The sequence below is a fragment of the Hydractinia symbiolongicarpus genome, chromosome 13 (genome assembly GCF_029227915.1).
Source record: "Hydractinia symbiolongicarpus strain clone_291-10 chromosome 13, HSymV2.1, whole genome shotgun sequence".
Lineage (NCBI taxonomy): Eukaryota > Metazoa > Cnidaria > Hydrozoa > Anthoathecata > Hydractiniidae > Hydractinia > Hydractinia symbiolongicarpus.
Window position 1 is genome coordinate 21,158,430 of NC_079887.1, and position 23,279 is coordinate 21,181,708.

Below are 23,279 nucleotides of genomic sequence, written 5' to 3' on the forward strand. Positions count from 1 at the left end.
ATGGAGTCGTGTCAGTCCAAGAGATTAGCTATGATAAAAAGATTTTTGAGCACATTAAATATGCATGTTGACAGAAGAAGACTATTTTTTACTGTCAACCTACTTGTGTTTATCTAATATTAAAGGCACATAGTCAAAACAGAAAGCAACAGAAAACAATTTTATCAGACGATGCAAAAGATATTTGCGGATAAAGTTAAATATTACTTCAACCTACAAACGCTCGCAGCGGTTACCGCCATTATGGAAAACGTATTTTGGTCGTATTGCGTATCGTGTTGCTTGCATGCAGAAAATAGTCGCATATCATGTACGCAATACTAGACACGACATGATAATCAAAGAGCTAAACATGGTTAATTTAACGTAAAATAAGAAATAAAATATTAATTTCTTTGGGTGCCACTACTTTTTCGATCAAGATTATCTTTCTGTTCTTCCATTCATACATACATCTTTTTTGCGGGAATTTCTTAGAAAATGACGTAAACTAAAGTCAAGGTTTACCGTGCTTACAAACTGTTTTGAGAAAATATATTTTCTTTTTGAAATCTAGAAACTTTACTCTTATTATTTGCAAGAAAATATTTAAGTAAATTTACATGAAAATAGACATTTATTGAGTGATAGCATATTTGATGAAAAGAAATATGTTTTCAATAATCAAGTATTGAATTGCGTATTATGTTTTTGGAAGCTTACACATTCTCCTAACATTGATGTTCGCGCTCTCCAGGGGCAAAGTTGTCGTGCGGGAAATGTTCAACAATCGCGAAGTAACTAAAATGGCTGCTGCAAAAAATATTTTTCTTCCATAGTATGATCAAATTGCAGCTAGCTAGCTAGTAAACAATATTCTTAGCTTTTAACTTGGTCATATTATGATAATTTAATAAGAAAGGTTGTGGTTAGAATAAACTGTATCAAATGGTGGAGAAAGGTTCAGGCAATCAAAGCAGAATGAACAATAACTCTAAAAGAAGAGGAGGAAGAGGGTCAAATTCCTCAAACAGGTTAGTTTACGAAAATTTAACTAGTAACAGATCCTTATACTGTAAGTATTTTTCATACTGTGGTGCGCATATTTACATAAAGAAAGAAGGTCTAGCTGGCTAGCATTATAGATGACTTGCCAATGTATTCCTGCGGCTGGAATGTTCTCCTTTGTTGTTTTCTGATAACGGTAAAAGTGGACTTTTCACGGTCAAACCTTCATAGTAAAATTCTTAATTAAACAGAATTTACAAGTGAAAGGGCGTTAAAATGTCCCAAAATGGCAAAGATTAAGCAATATCTAAAACATATCTAAAAAATTGACTAACAAAAAGAAGAATTCCTTGAAAAATCCAGGCTGGTATTAATGAAAGTTTTACCATAAAAACATTATGATTACGGCATTTGTCTATCATTTCATAATGGCTGCTTAATCTGAATACTGACCCGTGATTGGTTCAAGCAGTATTATGACGCGAACCCAACCGCAAGAATTACAAAAGTTAAAAATTGTGTGTTTTTTGCATATAGCATTTCTATAAGTAAACAATATAAATAACAGACCACAGTAATCAAAGAAATCCATTCAAGAAAAGAAACTTAAATTAGGGAATTTTATTTAAGAAGAATCAAAGAATATTCTCTTGGTCAGAATGTCACGTCAAGTAACTTTTGGTTGAGAGAAAACACAGACGTTTCTCGGACAAATTCTCACAAAAGAAGCTTTGATTAAACAAGAACTACTTTTATCTGAATTAAAGTAAAGCTGAATTAGCAAAAACTCACCTAAAACTACATAATTGACATTTTGAAGTTAGAAAGCAAAGATTCTATGAAAAATTCATCCCCTATTTATGAGGAGGTAACTGCGTGAACAACCTTAAATGATAATGGTTGCCCTGTAATACATTGGCATTGCCTACCCAATTTCCTTCACAAATTCCCTAACTTCTGCCAGGATTTGAACCTGGATCTCTAATGAAAATTCTCCACTATAATAACTATACTTTTCGCTATAATAATACAGAGCTTCTGTCTGTCTGTCTGTCTGTCTGTGACTTATAGTGGATTATATTCTTCAAAATTTTCTTTGATTAAGTCTATAAAACATCACCTATAAATTTTTTCTGTAATTTACCAAAATTCGATGTTAAAATAATAATATTGACGTCAAAGGAAAGTTAATTATGATTTGTGAATGAAGCCATTATAGTGCACTTAAAACTTTAAGGCTAAATAACTTCGAAACGAGGTGGTGACGTCAATGATTTTTCACTGCGTGGGTAACTAGGGTTCACCTAGGACCAATTGGGTAATTTTCCCAAACCTGGGTCCCCAAATCCGTTTCGGAATGGGCAGGTTGATAACGTCATCAAAAAAGTTTAAACCCTTATATCTCTGCAACCATTTGTCAAGATACATGATGTTATACATTTCATCACCATTTTAAGATCTATACAATGAAGGCAACATGTATACAAATTTCCTAAAAAAAATTGCTTTTGACAAGTAATTGCTGACGTCAGCAAAATTTTTAAGCCCTTATATTTCATTTACCAATCATTAAAACCACACGATCATATACATCTTTTTTGACCACCAGTGTAACCTCTACACAATGGAGGAAATATGAAGAAGAGTTTTTTCATTTTATATATCTACATTATAATACCCGTATACGTCTGTCCGTCCGTCCGTCTGTCTGTCACGCAAAATGGTAGCTTAGCTGCGCAGGTAGCGAGATGCACGCAATGCAGCATAAAAAGGATGGGCAAACCCATGGCAGGCCATTTCGTAAGATTTCAGGCAGGCATCGTCGATTACAACTACTTCAACTAATTACTACTACTAATTTATTTCATAAATCAGGTTTACATAAACGTCAGCATTAGCTGCTGTGGACACTCACAAAATAAAATTTAATAAATAAACAAAAATTAAAGACCTTGATGGAAGGAAATTAAGTAGTTTATATAAAAGTTATGAATAATAAGGAAATAAAAAAGAGGTAAATGTACAGTACTGTGAAAAGGTTTGTTAACATCGTGTTCGTGTAACGAGCATGGTGCACACAAATCACAATAAAATCGTGGTCTTTATGTATAAAAAACATTCTATCATGGCCACCACGCAAATATTATTATCTCCACGAAGGATCGTGTGTCCCACGATCATTTTCGCGAGCTCCACGATTTTTATAGCCAGTATAATTTAATTTTTTTCTTTTCAAAAACGTCTTTCATTAAAGTTAATTTGTTTGTTTCAGGTTTTATCAAGTTAAAAAAGCACATTCGTAGTTTTTGCATGGTGTATACTTTTTCGTCATGGACGCGATCGTATTTTTACGAAATTTCATTTGTCTAGAAAAGTTAAATTTGTCTGGGCCGATAGAAATGCTTTTTTAGATTGCATTTTAAACGTTTAAAAACGAAAAGCTGCAATAGAAATGTTTTTTAAGATCGCATTTTAAAAGTTTATAAACGTAAAGCGCTGATAGAAATGTTTTTTAGATCGCATTTCAAAAGTTTATAGACAAAAGGTGGCGATAGAAATGTTTTTTTACATCGCATTTTGATTCACGAACGATTAAAATCTGTTATGTAGCTAGCTTTATGACAACGAGTTAAAACAAATGTTATTTTATTTTTTTGCCGTCAATTTTTGATTTAATTGATAAGCTAATCAGTCTTTGTTGTTTTACAATAGAAGTTATCTATTGTGGATACCGCGGTGTAATGTTTAATCTTTGTTCGTGTAGTCCACAAAACATGATTGTGAGGTCCACAATTGTTAAAAAATACGCATCATTGGCTATCGTGGTTCGTGCGTAATATGAAATAAACATGAACCACAATGTTAACAAACCTTTTCACAGTACTGTATACAATAAAATCTTGAGAAGACAAGAAAAAATCATGATGACTTCCTTGCCTCTTTAAAGAACTAGCCAAATAATAAAATGGCTGTGCAACAAGACACCTACAAATAACTTCCCAGAAAACTACAGAATTACAGATTAAAGAAAGTGGATTTCAATCAGTTTTTCTTTAAATAACTCACATTTCAAGTTTAAACTGATTTCGACTGGAAATATGTGTGCTTGGTTTTTTAAAATTATTTGATATGCATACGTCCATTTCTCCATAATATATGGAATGCATAAGGCAAAGTAGTCTCCTTTTAAATATGTATGATAATGGGTACCAATTTACTTGCTCTATTTGTGATCAAAATATATGGCTGGAAGGTGGTACATAACTCTTGCTGCTTTTGCATGAATTTTCTGCAGATTACTAAACTTATAAAAGGAACAGTTACCCCATACAGAAATACCATAACAAACACTCGATATGATTGCCATAAATGATTCAAAAACCAAAACGGGATAGTAGAAATCTAAAAATATTACTGTAGTTCATTTTAAAACCATTTAAATAGGATAATCGTACAAGGCAAAACATCACTAGGGATCGTCCAAAGTCTCAAAGTTGGTTTCGAAGCTATGCATATCCAATTTTTCCAGTCCATTCAAAGAAATAATCCTTCTCCTAAAAATTATAAGAATTCTGGTTAAGTGAGAAAGAAATTTCAAAATAGTTTGACGTAATAAATTTATCACGTTTTTAATTGATTTGATAAAACGACTTGTTTAGAATTCATTTTGAACTTTGTTTTAAAATTATTTCTACAATCTGGGCGAAATATATGGAACTTTGACGGAAATCCTCTTCTTGGCCACCTTCCCCTGTGAAATCTGGCCCTGTTTTTCAAAAAATTTGCTATTGGGTTATGTGAGTAAACCAAGTCAAAATAAAGTGTGGAATAAATTACGATTGATGTACACAAAATTTATGTTCACCATTTTTGTTTTTGTAAAAGATTCCGTTCTGATGTGCTCAGAAAATGACTTTCTGTGCCTTAGACTCTGGAGGTGTTAAATTTACTTAACATTACTATTGTGTTTGGTAAGTTTTAGAAACAGTGTGAATGTAAAAGCTTCAAACTTTTTTGTTTTTGTTACTATTGGACTAGAAATGGATATGTAAGTATACATGTCGATCAGAAGGCCGAAAATAGTGTTATTGAAAAAACTTGGAGGGCAAATTAACAAAGAGCATCTGTAGAGCAGAGTACATATGGCATGTTTTTTTCTTTTGATTCTCCAGTGTATCTAATTTATTGTATAGTACTGGAAAAAGGTTGTTTAACATATCGAGCGCGCAACTTGATACACGATGTACCGCGTTTATAATAATAAGAAACAATTAAAATAAATTGTCGCGATCTATCAAGAATGTAGTATCGTGACAAAATCTGTCTCGATGTGTCGCGATGGTAGATGAGAATGAGAATAAAGAGAAAGTTTTTTAATGAGAATAGAGAGAAAGTTTTTTTTATTTCAAACACATCTCTGCTTTATCTTTTTTTTATTTTTAATATATAGGTGTATAAAATTCGATCTCTAACGAAGCTTTTTTTGTCGCTGCTTCTCGTTCTTAAACTTTTAAAATGCGATCTAAATAACTTTTCTATTGCCGTTCTTTGTTCTTAAATTTTTACAATGTGATCTATCAAAGCTTTTCTATCGCCGTTCTTCGTTCTTAAACTTTTAAAACACAATCTAAAACAGCATTTCTATCGCCGCTTTTTGTTCTTAAACTTTTAAACTTCAATCAAAAAAACATTTCTATCGCTGCTTTTTGTTTATAAACTTTTAAATTGCGATCTAAGAAAACTTTTCTATAAAAATATAACACGAAGGAAGTATAATTATATTTAAACATCCGCGATCATTGTTGAATACACTCTTATTTTTAAAATAGTTCTATTATGCAAAAGTGTTAATGGCCTCAATAGCTTCAAGAATGACATCGAGACAGATGCATCACAAAGCCCTCTCGATACAATTTGAAAGTAAAAAAACGTCTATCACGGATCAAGAATACAGTCGCGATACGCGAAGCGCGATGTTAAACAACCTTTTTCCAGTACTGTAATAGGGGTTTGTTATTATTTGAATTATTAAAAAGATAAAAATAGATTAAATTGGCACACTCCACCACATTACAAATTTGCATGTTGTTTAGGTCGCCTATTTTGTAAATTATACAAGTCAGCATTAGTTAAGTAGGTGTAATGATAGATCCTTCATTCAAAGCCAATATTATTGGAAAGCATTCAATGCTGCCAGTAACACAGGAATATCACAAAAAGTGCATGAAGATTGATTACCCAAAAAATGTTGTTGAAAATGTAATGATTTTTTTTTAAATATATCTATGCATTAATAAAGTTTGAATGCACATCCCTTATAGGTCTCAAATTACTGATGACAGAAAATGTCAAAATTTGCTTCTGCTTAAATATGACATCATAATTTACGCAACATAATTAAATCTGAAATTCTTTAACCCTGTATATCTTAAGAACAAAATGTGCTTTTTAAAAAAAATTGATTGAGCTGAAAAAGACTTGTTAACCAACTTTTTTTAGCTCAAACATAAATTTAAATTTTGGGTTCCCTTTAAACCTTAGAAAACTACTTAGAAAAACTTTTAAAAAATTTGTTGTGCTATGAATGATTGTTCTTAATTTCATTAAAAAGAGTACAATTAAAACGAATTAAACAACAACGATAACAATCTCCTCTCACTTTTCTTGCACATTAATATATGTCTTAAGACAATTAGACCCTGCATTTTAAAACTATCACAGTAAATTAAGATTAGCATACAATACAATTCCTAGCTAATCAAAAGCCTATATTTTTTAACATTAGAGGTTCTTTTAAGGAAAATTGCAGAAAATTTTATCTACGTTGCCTGTTGCAGACCAACAAGCCAGTTAAGCGTTATTAATTAGATAATTTAACAATAAAAACCTCCAAAGCATGTCAAGTTAAACGAGGTATAAAGTTACCTTGATTGATGTAGTTAGCAAAGCAAAGCAGTGAAAACAAAAAGGCTTTATATACATTTTTGTGAGCAAACCTCTTGGTATTATCATGTTATAAAAGCTTCAAATTAATTTAGTTTATATAGTGTAGATTTTTATTCACAAAAGTTTGAAATGTAGTTATTAAATTCTAATGTAAACTCTCATGTTTTATTTACCTGATGACCAGATAAATGACATGTAACCTTCACAATTGATTGTATGTTTTTAGAATCAAGTACAGTTTTAAAACTACTTGAAATTTGAGATTATGTGTTGCAACAATATTGTCTTTACTGTATCTAAGCAACAAATTATATTATTAATATTAATAGACAATAGATAATCTTTTATGAGCTGTGGAGGTTTTAAAGTGTGACACGATGCAAGTGCATTGCAAATAAAAACATTTATGATATGGTTGTAGCCCTGCTGTTTGCTTCAAGGTTTGTGGTTGCTTGAATTTATTTTGGTAACTTCATTCATGGTAGAAATGGGTAAATTAGATTAACAAATAAATTTGGATGACAACAGTTTGTAAAAAAGTGTATATGACAGATTTCTTATCCACCATGCAAAGATGCTTTAGTTTTTGCTCATGTTAAGTTACATTTCATATAAAATTGTTATGATTCTTGTAATAGTTAAACTGCAAGGGGTATATTGATATTTGTATTTGCAAAATGCACATAAATAAATATGTGACTGCATTGTTGTTGCTTTTTTTTCCATAAATTGGTTTAATTTAAACTAGCTATATTTTGTAGACCTTGCAACTTACCCTATTTTTTTCTACACGTAATAAAGGCAGGTGGTTATGGGTTTGTTTTATGTGTTTGTTATCTTAACTTGATTGCCAATTGAAAGCTAGGATTAGTCTGTAAGTGATAGCTAGCTAATTTGAAAGTTTATTCATCATCATTTTTTGCTTCAAACACAGGTTGCAATGGATATGTGGTTATTTTGCAAATAAAATAAGTTTTTTTCCTCCTGTTTTCTGTTTTTTTTTTTACTTGTATTACCCATGTTTGTTAAGGACCAAACTCAGCCTCTGTCGCAAAACTGAGCAATACCTAGTGGTTTTTCCAACTTGTTAGATGTAATGTGCACTGTAGTGTGTTAGTCGTCTAGCTACAGACTCCATATTTAGTTTTTCAGTTAACTTATTGGAAATGTAGATTTTTATTTCTCTTGTTTTGCTATGTAACTTGTAACCATGGTTTAAGTAGCGTTGTTGTATAAAGAAATAAGTATCAATATCTATTAAAAGAGAAATAATTAGCTTTTTTTTTTTTAGACATTTACGAACAAAAGGAACGCCTTTTAATGCTGGCGGTTCGAGTTCTCTCAATTGGCGTAATGAATATAGCAAGGTGAGTGCTTTACTGGTGATCTAATTCCAAATGTATGGGAATACAGGGTCTGTTAAAGTTGGCTAGAATTTGTGATTTGTCTCGAAATTTAAATTTTTGAAGAACGTGTCTGGAAAGTGTCGAGAAGTTACATGTTTTGATATAAATCTAAATAACATTCTCTTTCTGTGATTTCCATTCATTAGAACCAAGAGTAAACCTGATATTTCTGTTGTATACAGGGAATTCCATGAGACGCGTGCGATCGCACGCGCACGCGCCCACACACGTGCAACAGCTATTCAGGCGTGCGATTCATCGCACGCGCTAATTACGCTCTTTACTCTCGTAAAAAAAAAATTAACGAAGGAATTATAAAAGTTGATTTTCTACAGCGTAGTTAATGTCGCCGTTTAAGGCTATGCTTTAAGTATTTAACTATTAAAAACTGTATTCCAAAAATCAATCGTTTTACATCGACAGCTTCAACTGTATCATTAAAAACAATTAATAACCACTTGTGGTTAAATTAAATTTTTTTAAAAACGTTAATTAAACGCAGTGTTTTTTTCCCGTGTTTAAATTAAATGTGTTTTTTTCTGCCTGTGTGAAATTAAATGTATGTTGAACATTTTATTTTAAAATTCCTAACTGTATAAAAGAACATAACATACTTGTTTCACTTTTAAAAATCTAAATAACAACTTTAAATTTAAAAACAACTTTAAACTATTCCAAACAAGCTGTCTCCCAAAATCTAACAAACAAAACTTGAAACCTCAATAAATAAAAAATGACTCCCATTTTTACCATTTTTATAGATAATAGATAACCCACGGAGAAAATATAACCCTGGGAACAAGGTTGGGGATAAATAGCACTACAAACAAAATGGCAGACCATTGCAGTAAGTGCAACGTGTGGCACGTGTCAGCGTCTCTTCGTCCACTGTTTAAATTTAATTATATGTTATTTACCTATTATAAATTACTTCCTACAACGAACTAAGGTGTTTTGTTAATATATTTAGCACTTTTACACCACTTAACACTCACGGGACTGATAAGAGTGAAATAAACCAGGAAAAAAATCGAAAAAACGCACGCGCAAATTTTCTAAAATAGATTTACGCGTGCGATGTGTAGCACGCGTGTTGTTTTCTTCGTGGAATTCCCTGGTATATGATTTGTGCGTTATCTGTGTTTTACTGTGTTAACAAAACATTAAAGTTATCTGAGTGAACATACAATAGGCCATTGTATAGAAATTTAGGTACGTACGCCATGAGTCACATTGCTCAATGATTTCACACGTGCAGTGTGCATGCGTTTTAAAACAATTAAACTTGCCAGAGGTAAAAGTTAAAACAAAATATCTTTTTCCCCAGTACACCGCTGACGGGTTATTGTTTTGAGGTGAGGAACATTTAAAGAGCGAGTTCCATCAAAATTCAAAGCCTGGAATTTAAACCCATGTATAAAAAATTGTAAGTGAAATGAGTAGTTCAACTTTGTAAGTACTTGTGGAACAAACAATATTACAGGAAGTAAAACGGCTAACTATATTTGACATTGATCATGAAAATCATTACTTAAAATAATGTTCCGTTATTGTCAAAAAATTTTTTTTACTTATTTTAGTTGTTTTAAGTTAAGTTTAACTCTCGAAAAGATGTTCATAAAAAGATAAAAATATTGTAGTAAGTCAGTGTGGTAAGTCAAACATATATTGCAAGTTACACACCTTTTTAATTTAATTTTCTCAGGCATGAAATGCTAAATGTTGTTTGCCTACCTATTCTGTTAGTACACTAGCAATCTTGTTTGTCAATTGTGGACTGCCTAGTGTTTTTTAAGTGAGTAATATGAAGACAAACTGAATTTTAAAGTCAAATAATTTCCTTGGTACTTTTATCTATTTTTTTGCAACACCCGAAATTGTTTGTCTGTTTAAGGGAATGTTTCCGTGGACCATATACAGGATAGCCACTTATTTCTGAAAACACCTTGAAATTCCTGAAAATGGATATACTCCTGAAAAAACCTCCTGAAAAATTGCAATAAAAAACAATTCCAGAATTTAAGTTGTTTTTTCTTTTTTTTGGTATCAGTGGTTCTTTTTTTTGTTTCTCATGGAAATTTCTGTTTTTTTCGTACAAGATTACTCTTGGAAAACAAGTGATCACCCTGGAAACAACTAGTCTCTCCTAATAATGCTCTGTATCTGTAACACAAAGTTGATGTTGTGATGTCTTATTTGCTATGCAACAAGCCATTAAGTTTATTGTGCAAGATTCATGTGTTAACTTTTATAGTCGCCTATTTCACTTGCAGCTTCGGCTGATATTAACAAATTGATTAATATAAAAGTAAAGAAAGTAAATTTTTTGTATTTTGAAATTTGTGTTATGATCAAAATGGTTAACAATCTCTTCCACTGAAGCAGTAATATAGTATTACGTAACTGTGTGTATATGTCTATAACAGGCAAAGTAGATACGTTGTTTTTCTTTAAAAAAAGCTGCAAGTCACGTTGGCTACACCATTATTTCTGTTCTGTCATTTGTATGCTCTTGCAAAATTTTAAATTTTTTTATTCAAAATAAAATGTTATATGGTAATGTGTTTTTATTGTGTACAATTGTTTTGCGGGTGTTTTTTAGACCAACTTGAATAATGAAGCAAACAATTATGGCTATAACAACCACCATTTGACAAGTGCTTTTTATATGCTTATTGTAAGTAGCAGAAAATTGAATTTCTTTTATACCTACAGCAGTGGTTTTGTGGATGTTTATTAACGTGGCCTTAGAAGATAAAGATGCCACAAAACATTTTTTAATGACAGCATTGTTTTTGTTGCCAGTAACAAGATCTTTTTAGTGGTAATGTTAGTGATAATGAGAAAACATTATTTTAAAAAGTTGTTTTTAAAACATCTGGTAATGAAAACTAGAGAATTTTCTTTTAAGAAATTTGTTATGAAGTAAACCTAATAGCGTAGAATGGATGTCATAAAAGAGTCTTAAAGTTAAAAGCTTTTATTTTGACAGTCCTCTCTTGGCAATAAATTTGTCCATTTTTTATATAACACAACTTCTTAGATAAGACTTTTGGATAATAGAAAAAAATACCTCCCAAGTTAAACCTCACCATTATGCTTAGTATATTCCTTCAGTCTGTTTTTTCCCTTTTAACACCATACAGTATTGACTATTTAGATTTTAAACTGGGATATATAAATAGTCGAAACAACAAAAAAAGTATTTTTTTTAAAAAATATGGGTTTCTGAGCAGGCTAGAACAGACACTAACATTGTGTAAATGTTTTATGTCATTGTAAAACTAAATTGGGTTTGTAATAGCTTGAAGTTAATCATTTTTAACTCTTTTTTCACCTTACTTGTTAACAATCTAGAACTTTACAGTTATTTCAAAATAATAACATTTTGTTTATAGGGTTTGAAAGTTCAAATACAGAAAAGAGATGGAAACATTTATGAAGGAATTTTGGAAACTGTGTCAAGCAAAGTAAGTAGCCTAGGGCAGTGAGGTAGTTTTTCGGGTTATTTGGTTAAGCCACAATAATCATGTGTCCTAATAAAAAACTGTTATTTTAATATCCGTCCTGAAAAATGTTTGTTATGAAAAATGTAAGCCACACACATGCAAAACCTTTGAAAAAACTACAGTTTCAGAGGTCTTCCTAAGCATTAAAAAAAAACATTAAAATGGAGGACAGTGTCACAACAACCATATTTTGCCTGTTTTAAATATATAGTGGCTTATTAAATCACGAACCATTAAAACAGACAAGTCACTGGTCTTATTTTTAAATGACATAATTTTTATTTGTTTCTTGTGTTTGTTTTTTTCAACTTTAAAATCTATATTTTTATTTTATGGTTTTTCGAAAAAATTCAGTTTTTGAGGGCCTATAGTAGAAATAATAAGTTGCCAAAACCTAATGGTAACAAAATCACCTGAATGTTCACCATACTTTTTATAATACAGCTGTAAAGGTATAGTTCATGATTTTTAAATCATTAATTTACATTTATGTTAAGGTGGCAGTAACCCCTTTTTAACCTCTCAAACAGATAGATTTTTGAGTTGGTGTGTTATCTATACAAAATTTCTTTGTTATTGCCGGAAAATGTTGACCTTCACATAGAAGGCACATAGAAGCAGTTTTGTATAATTCTTTATTTTTTCTGAATCAGCAGATATACTTTTCTAGAAATATGCAATAAAAAAAGAACGAAAGAGCTTTCACAAGCTCAACCTTTTTACAACCTCATGATTTTTTATTTGCTGGTCTTGTCAGAACTGGTTGTATCAAAAGTGTGTGCGGAAAACATTTTGTTTTTTTATATTTTTCTTGCAATAGCCTTTTGTTTGTTTTTTTGAAAGAAATCTTATCAGCATATTATGCTGCATCTAGCTGCACTCAAAAAATTTTTTATAAAAATCAAAAAAATTCCATGCACCTTTTCAAAGCTGTATGACTTACAAAATGTTTGTTAAAATTTAAAAGAGAAACGAAAACGCTATCAGAAGTTAGAGCTCTCAGGGTGAGGCTCTATGAAGATCGGAGTTTATTTCTACTATATGCGCCATCTTTGTTTTTATTATTCTTGAAATATATGAAACATTGCCTCGTGATAAAATGCTTTGAGCATTTTATTTTTAATAGATAGGTTTAATAGATGTTCTATTTTGGGTATTTCACATTACCTTTTTTGTACCTATACATTTTTATTGTGCATTATTCAGAACATGAAATATTGCAATAATTACCGTATCAAATTATCATTTTATATGATCTATTTTGTCAAGAATAGAAGAATTTGTATGTTTTCGAGATAAGTGGTCAAAATATTTTCATGTACACATAACACGAAATGTATAACTGTAATTACAACATAAAGGTACAAATTTTCAGCTGGCATACATTACTTCTGTTATTTTTCATAGAATGATTTTTGCTTAAGCCATGTGACGAAACCACCTGGCAATAATAACGAGAATGGCGACGTCTCTAACTCGCAAGACCCATTTCAGAAAGCAACTTTTCTATTCCCTGACATAGTTTATTGTAAAGCTGTGGATGTGGATTTAGACTTCGCCAGACGTGATGTTCTTTTAACTGACTCAGCTATCAGTGGTTCTAATGGACCTGCAGCACAGCGTGAATTAGTTATGTGGAAACCAGATGAAGGATTGGCACTATCAAGTGAGGCACTGGATTGTCTCGATACGGTTAGTATACAAGCTAAGGCTCCCTCTTCTAAGTTGTTTTTTGCATGCTATCACAGACTTCTTACTACTGACTGACAGGAAAATAACACATCGCTATAAGGTTCTAAAAATGTTGGAAGTTAGAATGCATCCATTTTTAATTATTTAGTTTCTAAGTTTGGTCAGGCATTTATTTTTCCATTGTATTTAGAATGATGAATCGTGGGGATTTGATGACATGATCAGTGCACATGAAGAGAAACATGGTGTTACTTCAACTTTTGACAGTTCTATGTCTAACTACATGTAAGAAGTGTTATTGTTGTTATTGTTTCATACTTTGTGTAACAAATTTTTATAATTTGGATGAAAATTCTGATAAACAATCTTTGTATTTCATGTCAGCAGAAATTGCTGATATTAACACTATTCAGGCCTGGGGTGGGGCTAAATTTGTTTGTTATAACTTTTGAAGCCCACTGCTATAGTGATTAAAATTTCGTAACTTTTCGTAATTTCTTAATTTGCTTTAGGATAGTCAATAATTTTTGGTTTATTTTAACGTCATGTCATGGTGACACATTGGTTAACAAGTGCTCTGAAAAAGTCAGACAAAAATTAAGCAACAGTTCCAAGGTCATATTTAAGCCTTTTTATGCTTCTATGAAGTAATGTTACATATTTAACATCCCCTCCGAAAAGCCTGGACTTAATAGTGTTAAGTGGTGTTTTTCTACTTCACACCTACCATGCCAGAAATAAAATTAGGAAAAAAGAAATTCTCCTTTCTAGAGCATAAGTAAGATTTTTTAACCATAAAATTTCTAGGTAAAACATCAAACAGAACTATAATCTTCCACTGCATTATTTGAAATTGTTTACATTCCCTCCTTGTGGTAAATTAATGTGAAAGACACTATATGTATTTAATTAATATTTATACTTTCAACATTAAGACTTTTTTATGCATTGGAGTTGACATATATTTTTTTTCATATAATTTGTTTATATTAATTTATTTTCTTACTTGACAATTTTAACAAAGTGTGAACCTTTTTTTGTTTGGTTGCAGGACACCTATTGAAAAACGTGACGATGAAGAATATAAAGAACAAGAAAGACGAGCTGAACAGATAGCTCGTGAAATACAAAATAGTGCACATCACAAAGAGCTGGAAATGGCTGACAGTGGTGCTGGAGAAGAAGAAATGTTCAGCTCTGTATCTCGACTATCAGCAAACAATAAACTCAATACTGTAGCCAATGATGTGATGTTTACATCTGCTACCCGAAATAATACGAACAACAACAACAATACTAACAATGAAGGCATTCCCAGTTACAATCGGTCTTATAATCAAAGAAGAGGTGGAAAAGCTCAAAATACAGTTGGTCCTAGGCTGCAACGTAATAACAGAAACCAAGAAGGATTTCAGAATGGTCCTAACGGCAGCAATGTGTCTAGTAATCGTAGCGCTCTACCTCCAAGATCACAAAATGGAAATGCTTCAAGGAACAATGGTATGTGTGTATATGGTACATATTTTTTAGGAATCTGGGCATATGAAATGTTATTTCACACCATTAAACTTAGTAAAATCTCTTGTTGATTTAGCAAGTCAATCAACCCAACTCTAACGCGCTGTTACAGTGAAAATTCAAACAACTTTCCTAATCTGTTTAAACGTTTTCTCTTATCACTGGGAAATACATTTTGTTTTTTTCTGTCCTAGTTCTTCCAACTTTGTTTAGTCAAATTTCTGCCCTCCCCATGTAACCTCACTTATCAATCTGTACAGTCCTGTACTGTACTGTACAGTCTCTCAACTCACAAAATTTCGAATCGCATAAAGGCCCTGCATTTGGAAATGAAAAAAATACTTGCAAAATTTTTTTCAGCCCTCTCCACTTTAGGTATAAAAATTCCTCCAATTTTCCAAAATATTTCCAATTTATTTAATGTGAATGTGTGGCTGTCAATTGCTAGCTAACTACCATCTGTGGCTCACAGACAAAAATAGGTATGTCAATAAGCCAGTGGATAATTCACGAGTTATTCGGCCTGAAAGTTATAAGCACAGCGGCTTCACTAATCTTATTAAACGTATTAATAATGCATCCACGTTTTGTGTCCTAATGTCAAAAAATTTAAAGTGAGACATAATTTTTTCGGCTACATGAAAGAAACATGTCCACTTTGGGCGTTACAGTCTTCACTGATGAATGTGAGGGATTAGAAATATGTATTTTTCTGCAATATATCCTTTTTATACATCAGGTTACCAGCATCCACAACAAATTGACCATCATAAAGCACCTGCCGACAATGTTTATGTGAATTCTGCTCAAGCAACATTGTCATATTCTGCTGTTGCCATGAAGACACAGCCAGTACAAAATAATAGGGATAACCCAAGACAAAAAGTTACCAGGCCGCCTCAACCATTAATGCAACAACAAGTGACTGCACCAAGTCAACAGACTGCAGTCCAAGGTGGAATGGTACCTGCCAATTTAAAATCATCCCAACTTCCTGCCATGTCAGAAGCCCTCGCTGCTGCCAAGGAGCAGGTAATAAACAACTCTAGAAATTATGCTAGTATGACACAAAGTGGGCTGACACATCCTCAAATTTCAACACAAGGTCAACATACCACCCAAATGAGCACATCGCAAGGACAAAACACTACCCAGATCAGTACATCACAACATGCTGTTCAAGGTAGAGCACCTCAAGCTGTAGAGGACCATGCAACACATCAACACCTTCATACAACAGAATCATCACCAGAAAGGCAGCGATTGGCTCATGGAAAGGAGGCCGATAAAAAATTATTACTTGAACAGAAATGCGATACACGTGATTTCCCCTCTAAAGGGTTGTCCAAATATGGAAAAATAAACCCTCCAGTTGGTGGAGAGGAAGGTAATTTCATAGATTTATGTTATTTTGATGTAGCTGAATATGTATAAAAGTTACAAATTTATTGTCTTTTAGAAAAAAAACCAAGTATAAACGAATTGAAAGATTTCAAGAACAATTTCCAGGTATAACATTCTCCATAACAATACCTTAAAGATAAGGTGTTGGCATATACCAAGCAGTGTTTACAAAATTCTAAGGAATAGAAGTTTAGATTGTCTCTGTGATCAGCAAACATTGACTTCTTCTGGTAAAAGCAAAAATCAGTGAATGTGTTAGAATTCCAATTCATATTTGTAAGATTGTATCTACCAGGTGATATCTACCAGTAAGCCCAGAGAGGATACCAGAGAAGTTTTTTGAATTTTATAGAAATAATTGCTCTCTTAAGTTCTCTTTCTCCAGATTTCAGATATAAAACAATGTATTCTTTTGGTGTAAAAATTTGATGTAATATTTATGTTGTTCATCAATTTATTGAAGCTTTGTTTGTTGTTTTTGTTTCAGCTGAATGTCAAGACAGCTAGCTCAAGCAATTCGCCTGTGAAATCAAAGTTTGACGAAAAAGAGCCTGTATCCGAAGTTGTTTCTAAAAGCACGGCACTTCTCACTGAATCAAGTAACTGTTTGTCTCACTTGTTCCATATTTTTTTTAAAAAACCTTCTTACCCCATGTCTTTATTATTGTCGGTTGTTACACATGAAAAATCAGCTTATATTGGCTACTGTTTAGCCAAAAAGTGACATATCTTGAGAGGGTAGTAGAACAAAAAAATATGACAATTCAGCTAAACGTAACGTGAAAGAACTTTCTAGCCAGCAATATACCAGCAAGGAACTTTACTTTCCGGCCCTGAAAAAGGGCGTACGGACTGAGCCATAGAAATATATTTGATTTATTTATTGATATTCTATTGTTAAAAATACATGTGGCTTAGTTCCCAGGACCTTTTCATGAAAATAGATTTAGGAACGAGTTATTAGCCTGGATACCAACAACCCTGCGGTGTCAAGGCTCTGTGCATTCCCTCTCTATCTATCTATATATCTTCCATCAGGCAATTTTAAAGATTCTGCCTCGCGTGGCGCCGGCGGAAATCAAAAACCAAAAAAAACTGTCATTTAGTGCTATTTACAATTATTTAAATGTTTTAACTTATTCCTGGTAAAATTATACCAATACGACATCAAGAAGAACGATTTTAGTTTCATTGTTGTGTTATTTTTCTTTATTCTAGTTGCGAACACCTCCTTAGTCGACTCTGTTACACCTTCAAGAACAGTAGTGTCAACAGCATCGTCTACTTCAACCACTTCTGCACCATCAACCACTGCAACTACAAGTGCACCATCTCAACCATTGTATGTTAATTTAAACTCCTGATGACTGATGAAGTTTTTTTATTTTCCATATTTGATTGTTTGTAAAAGAAGTCTTTTACATGATTGTTTATCAGCGTTTCCGAAGTAAGTAAGTTACGGGAAGTTCTAATGTCCTTCGGGATTCCATAGATACGTTTACTGATTACAAGAATGCGCTACCAATGTACCATCTCCGCAGTAGCAATAACAAACTCCAAAATATTTGATTTGATCTCTGATTTTTTACTACTCTGTATTAAAAAGAGCACTTAATAAGTTTTGTGTTAAGTATCCGGTCTTGAAAGAGGATGCTCTTTTAGCATGCCTCTTGTGTTAATTCAGACAAAAAAGCTTTGGGCTCATGTTTTTTTGTTAATAAAAACAGTTGAAAATTAACAAAATGGAATTTCTCCTTTTGAGATGCCATTAAATTGAAAAAATTGTAGTGTTCAGATATAGAACTTGTGTCCACGATTCCTGTGCTTTAGAATTCACAATTGAAATCGTTACTTTTAGAAAATCAGCACTAAATCCCACTGCGAAAGAGTTCAATTTTAATCCAACTGCTAAAGAATTCACGCCTGGAACGGCTGGTAAATCAGGCTTTGTGAAACAATCATCTTTTCCTACGGTAAGTTCTCTTCACTATGTATGAGCACTACTTCATGTTGTCAACAGAACAGTTTAAAAAATGCACGTGGTAAAGAAAGGCGTGACATGGATGAAGTGAAAAATTGTGTGACGTAATGTTTTAAAGTTAGCTTGCATTTAAATTATGCTAGTATTTTGTGTAAGAAACACAAGAGTTTAGTTGAACATTACTCTACTTTAGGAAGTCTATAACGGCGTGCATCCTCCACAGTATGTACAAACGCATCCTGGCACAGTTGTTGCTAGTCCACACCCTGGCGAGGTCATGCAACAGCCACAAATTATGAAACAAGCACAACAAATATATCGATGTAAGTTAACAAAGATTTGATTTCGCATCTTCTTAGCTTGAGGTGATGGATAATGAACTTGATTTAGTATGTGTCAAAGAACTTACACTATATATACCAGTTAATATTTTATTAGCACATACGTTTTGCACAGCTGAATCAAAGTTTTGTGGAAATAATGATAATAAAGCTGGTCTTTACTTAAATTAGTCAACTAAGGTCTTTTTTTTCTATAATGTTTTGTATGCTGTGTGCTCTGTCTAGACCCAACAGTGTTCAGCATCCATGCAGGAGATTATGCAAATCAAGGTGGAGGGCAAATAATCCAACCTGGTTACATTCAAAACCAAGGCATGCCTAATCATCAACCGCAAGTGGTTTATTTTCAGGGTGGTTATCATCAGTCTGTATGTTTTTACTCTCCATAATTTATTGATTTTATGTTCTAATTCTATTCTCAACTAGGGTGCATCTTTAAACACACAATACCATGTCTTTTAATTCGTGTCCTTAAAAATTAATTAAAAATTATGCAAATAGACCCGTGGAAAATTATTATGAAAAGTAAAAATTTAAGGCAAAATGTAGAGGTCGATAAATAAAATTATGACACCGGACTGTGTTAGGACATGTGCCTCCCCCGGGTGTTAGCGCAGTCGGTAGAGCATTCGCCGGCAAGCGAAAGGTCATGCGTTCAAGCTCCACTCGATCCTTCGCAGTACTTTGGAAGCTGATGTGCACGTTTGCTTATACTTATAAATTTATATCTGTAAATGGAAATATCAACATTACAAATAGTGGTTTAATATCTTCACGTGCGTGTTGCTTTTATTCGAATCTGGAAGGACAATGTCTTCTGTGTGGTAGAAAGTTTTAAAGTCACCAAAATGTGAAGAGGTGTCTGTATTTCTTATTCCAAGGATAAAATCAGTGTCTACGTAGGGACGGTTACCTATTAGTGAGTGTTCATGTGAATAATCTTAACCTTTTTCAAAAGAAAATGTCCTTATTAACCAATTTTTATAGTTGTACTATTATCAAAGACGGATAATGTCCACATTATATTGTTTCCATGCAGATTAGTCTCTAAAATCTCTGCATTGATTGCTTTAGGTTGTTCCCGGTCCTCAAGGTTCTATGCAGTCTCTAATACCTATGCAGTCTCCAATGGTGCGTTACATCCCACCACAACATGCAGGAAATGCTGTACCGCAAGCGTCCAATCGAATTCATCACCCAGAAGGAGTGCAAGGCGGTTACCTTATCGCAGGTAATCTTCTGCAGATTTTTGTACCGTAGTGTTAGTCATTGTCCGAACCGCTTTATTTATAAAAAATTTTAGATGCTCCTATTTCTCACAACTCTGACCACCATACCTTATCGGCAAAAAATTAGTCGGCAAAAATAAAAACGGCAAAAATATTAGTCACTTAAACACAATTTAGTCACTTTTTGCCGACTAAATCTATGAATTTAGTCACTTTTTGCCGACTAAATTTTTAAATTTAGTCACAAATAAAGAATAATTGCATAAAACTAAAAATTAGCAACAAGGAAGAAAACAGCAAAAACATGGTCGTAAGAAAAAGTCGTAAAAAAAGTTAGGCGGGAAAAAAATGTCGGCAAAAAGGTTTGGTCGGTAATAAAAAAGTCGGCAAATATTTTACTCACCTTGCGAAAATGTAGTCATTTTTTACCGACTTTTTTTTACCGATAAGGTATTACTTGTGTTTTTTCTTTATCTAGCTAACCAACACGGCGGTATATTGTCGACACAACCTGTGGCGTCTAACCAGCACAATTTTTCTACTCCACCATCGCCGTCTCCGCATATGCAGCAACAACAACAATATGTGTACTCAGCTAATAACTATTCTCAACACCAGGTCGCATCGCCTATCAATCATCCGCAAGGTAAAATGGTTATTTCTATCGATTTTGTATTCCTTCTCGGTATAATGAGTTATGAAACTTGAATTTTGTAATGTTTACTGGTAAAGAAACGCACATGAAGTGAAAAAATGAGGTATGCGAATATGGGATTGTTTTTCTTTCGCAAGAATTCCTATCGCCAATTCGAACACTTCAGTTACTTTTTGATTATTTATACGGGACAGTCACTTCAATGCTCGCAATATTGTTATTGTTTTTAATAAGGATTCATTGTTCCGAAGGTATACATTATTAGATTGGTGTCTAATTTCCCTCACATAGCATGTCTTAGGACTTGCTGGGGATGTAACCACCGGTCCTGTTATTTACGTAGCAAACCAATAACTCACCCTCACACGCTGACAAGCCAATTTATTTGCTTTTTCACTTTAAGCAATTCAGTGTATATTTTTAAAACACGTCTTTCTACAAAACTCTTTGTGTTGTGTACAGGAGGCGGGCCGCCGAACTATCGAACAACAGCATCGATGCAATCTGTATCAAGTCATCCTCCTGGCCAACAACTCGTAATGATGGGACAACACGTACCAGGTGTTGCCATGCAACCAGGCCAAGGTTTTATGCAAGGTAATAATTTAGCAATCACAACATTCATTGGCGCCATCTTAGTTGTAATGTTGTGAAGGTGTATTTGCAATGTTTAAACATTTTTCTAACTTATCGTCACCACCTGTAATTGAAAAATATATTTTTAACCATGACCAATTTTTTCTCTTTTTCTTTTCCAATCAAAAGTTTTGGCTGTTTAAGACTTACTTCGAGTAAATTCATCTTTTTCAACAACTAGGACTCAAAAGCAATATAATCACCACTTTTAAAGGCTGTTAAAACATTTTTAAACCATCTGTAATTTCTAGTCACCGCGCGATATTATAATATGTTTATCCCTTCTCTACAGGTCACATTCATTAAATACGGAAGAAATTGAGAACTCTCAAATAAGGTAAGCCTATAAAATTTTCTAATGAATTCTGTTACCATTGTTAAAACCTCATCAACTTTGATGCCAGTCATAAGTTTACCCATGAATGGTTATGATGTAATTTTTTTAATTACATGTTACTTTTTAGTTTACAAAGTTTCTCGAAGAAGCACAGCGAGGAAGTACCTTCACAAGTAAACACGTTCGGAGGTGCACACTGAAGCAAACGAATGAAAATATTACTTTCAAATAGAAAAAAAAGGAATTCGTTTGCACTTAAAAAAATAAAGAATTTATCCAGAAGAATTTTTAATGAAAACACTATTGGCATTTTTTATGTTTTTTTTTTACATTTCCCACAAATGCTACAGTCTTCTATAAAAAATTTCAAACGTGATATTACCGCAAATTGAAAGCAGATACCTTTGTAGATCAGTATGATTAAAAGACTTCAGTAGGATATGAATATAATGCACAAATGTCATCTTTATTGACTGTACGGTGAACAAATAAACAGAAAATACAACCAATAGACAAGATAATGGAAAGTTACAAAAGGAAAAACTGGAAAAATATTTTGAGTGTGTTTTGTTTCGGCCTTGTTAACCCTTTGACGACCACAGATCACCGTGACCCGAACTCAGTACTAACCCTTTAACGACTGTAAAGCTACGGGGACACGGTCAACAATTTTCATGCGAATGCTACAAAAAAAATTTTGTTGCAATCGCATGCAAAGATGTTTCCGTGTCGCATGAGTTCCAGCACGTGAAACAAAATTTATGAAAGTGAAACCAAAACATGTGTGACAGTGATTAATGATGGCCGTCGCAGTTGATCGAAGTATAATAATCGCTTCTATTGCACTTCTTCTTGATGAAGAAGAAACAAAGAAAAAACAATCCATACGATCTATTTGAACAAGGCCATGGTTACAACGATTTGCTTTCGGTATAAAATTTAATAAGTTCATTTTTTCTTTTTTCGAAAGTTTTTGCTTCGCTTGATCTTCCGCCATGTGGAAGTCTTGTCTAGTCTTGTCTAATTTGTTGTGATTGAAAAACTTTTGTTTTGATTTGTTTTTAAACGAATTTGATTGGTTAAAATAAAAAATGTTGCAAAAATTCTCCTCAAAGTGCGGGGACACGAGAAATTTCCTGAACCTCATTTGCAACATGAAAATTTTGTTGCAGCAACAAAAAAAATCCAAATTGATTTGAATTTTTTTTTTGTTAGAGCAACAAAAATTTTGAGCGAAAAATGTTGCAGAATGAGGATATTTGATGTGGGGACACAGTGAAACATTTTCATGCGATTGCAACAAAACAATTTTTTTGCTGCAATCGCATGAAAATTGTTGACGTGTCCCCGTAGCTTAAGGTTTAAAAGTTTCAAAATTTTTGAGAATTCCATTGCAAATATCTCCAGATGCAGGAGTTAAGCATTTCTTTTGTTCTCGTTGGATAGCTAATTTTATTTTCTTAAAAAAAGTCACAATTTTCTAAACAATTCTAGATTTCCTTTTGGTTATGCATGCGCAGTTGGGCTTAAATGTGCCATGCGTATAATAGATGAATGAAATGAATGCATCACGTCGTCGTTATTTTTGCCTAAGTTTTTCCTTGTTATCTTTTTATTATTCGTTTCTTTCTTAAATAC

At 32.8% G+C, this 23,279-nt stretch overlaps 1 protein-coding gene across 2 annotated transcripts; it reads left to right on the top strand.

The window, feature by feature from the left end:
- Positions 1-754: 754 nt before the first annotated feature.
- Positions 755-21,941, top strand: LOC130622901 (ataxin-2-like). 2 transcript variants are annotated; one of them, XM_057438360.1, is made up of 19 exons: positions 755-1,013; positions 8,225-8,300; positions 10,942-11,016; positions 11,738-11,809; positions 13,256-13,540; positions 13,731-13,825; positions 14,592-15,040; positions 15,798-16,445; positions 16,518-16,567; positions 16,950-17,061; positions 17,681-17,804; positions 18,321-18,435; positions 18,637-18,766; positions 19,010-19,152; positions 19,859-20,015; positions 20,492-20,659; positions 21,131-21,265; positions 21,597-21,641; positions 21,769-21,941. In XM_057438360.1, exons 1-18 carry the CDS (start codon positions 928-930, stop codon positions 21,608-21,610), a joined length of 2,934 nt encoding a protein of 977 aa, XP_057294343.1. In that variant the 5' UTR covers positions 755-927; the 3' UTR covers positions 21,611-21,641; positions 21,769-21,941. The 2 variants fall into 2 exon arrangements, with proteins under 2 accessions (XP_057294343.1, XP_057294344.1); XM_057438361.1 differs by lacking the exon at positions 755-1,013 and adding an exon at positions 7,301-7,373.
- Positions 21,942-23,279: the final 1,338 nt, after the last annotated feature.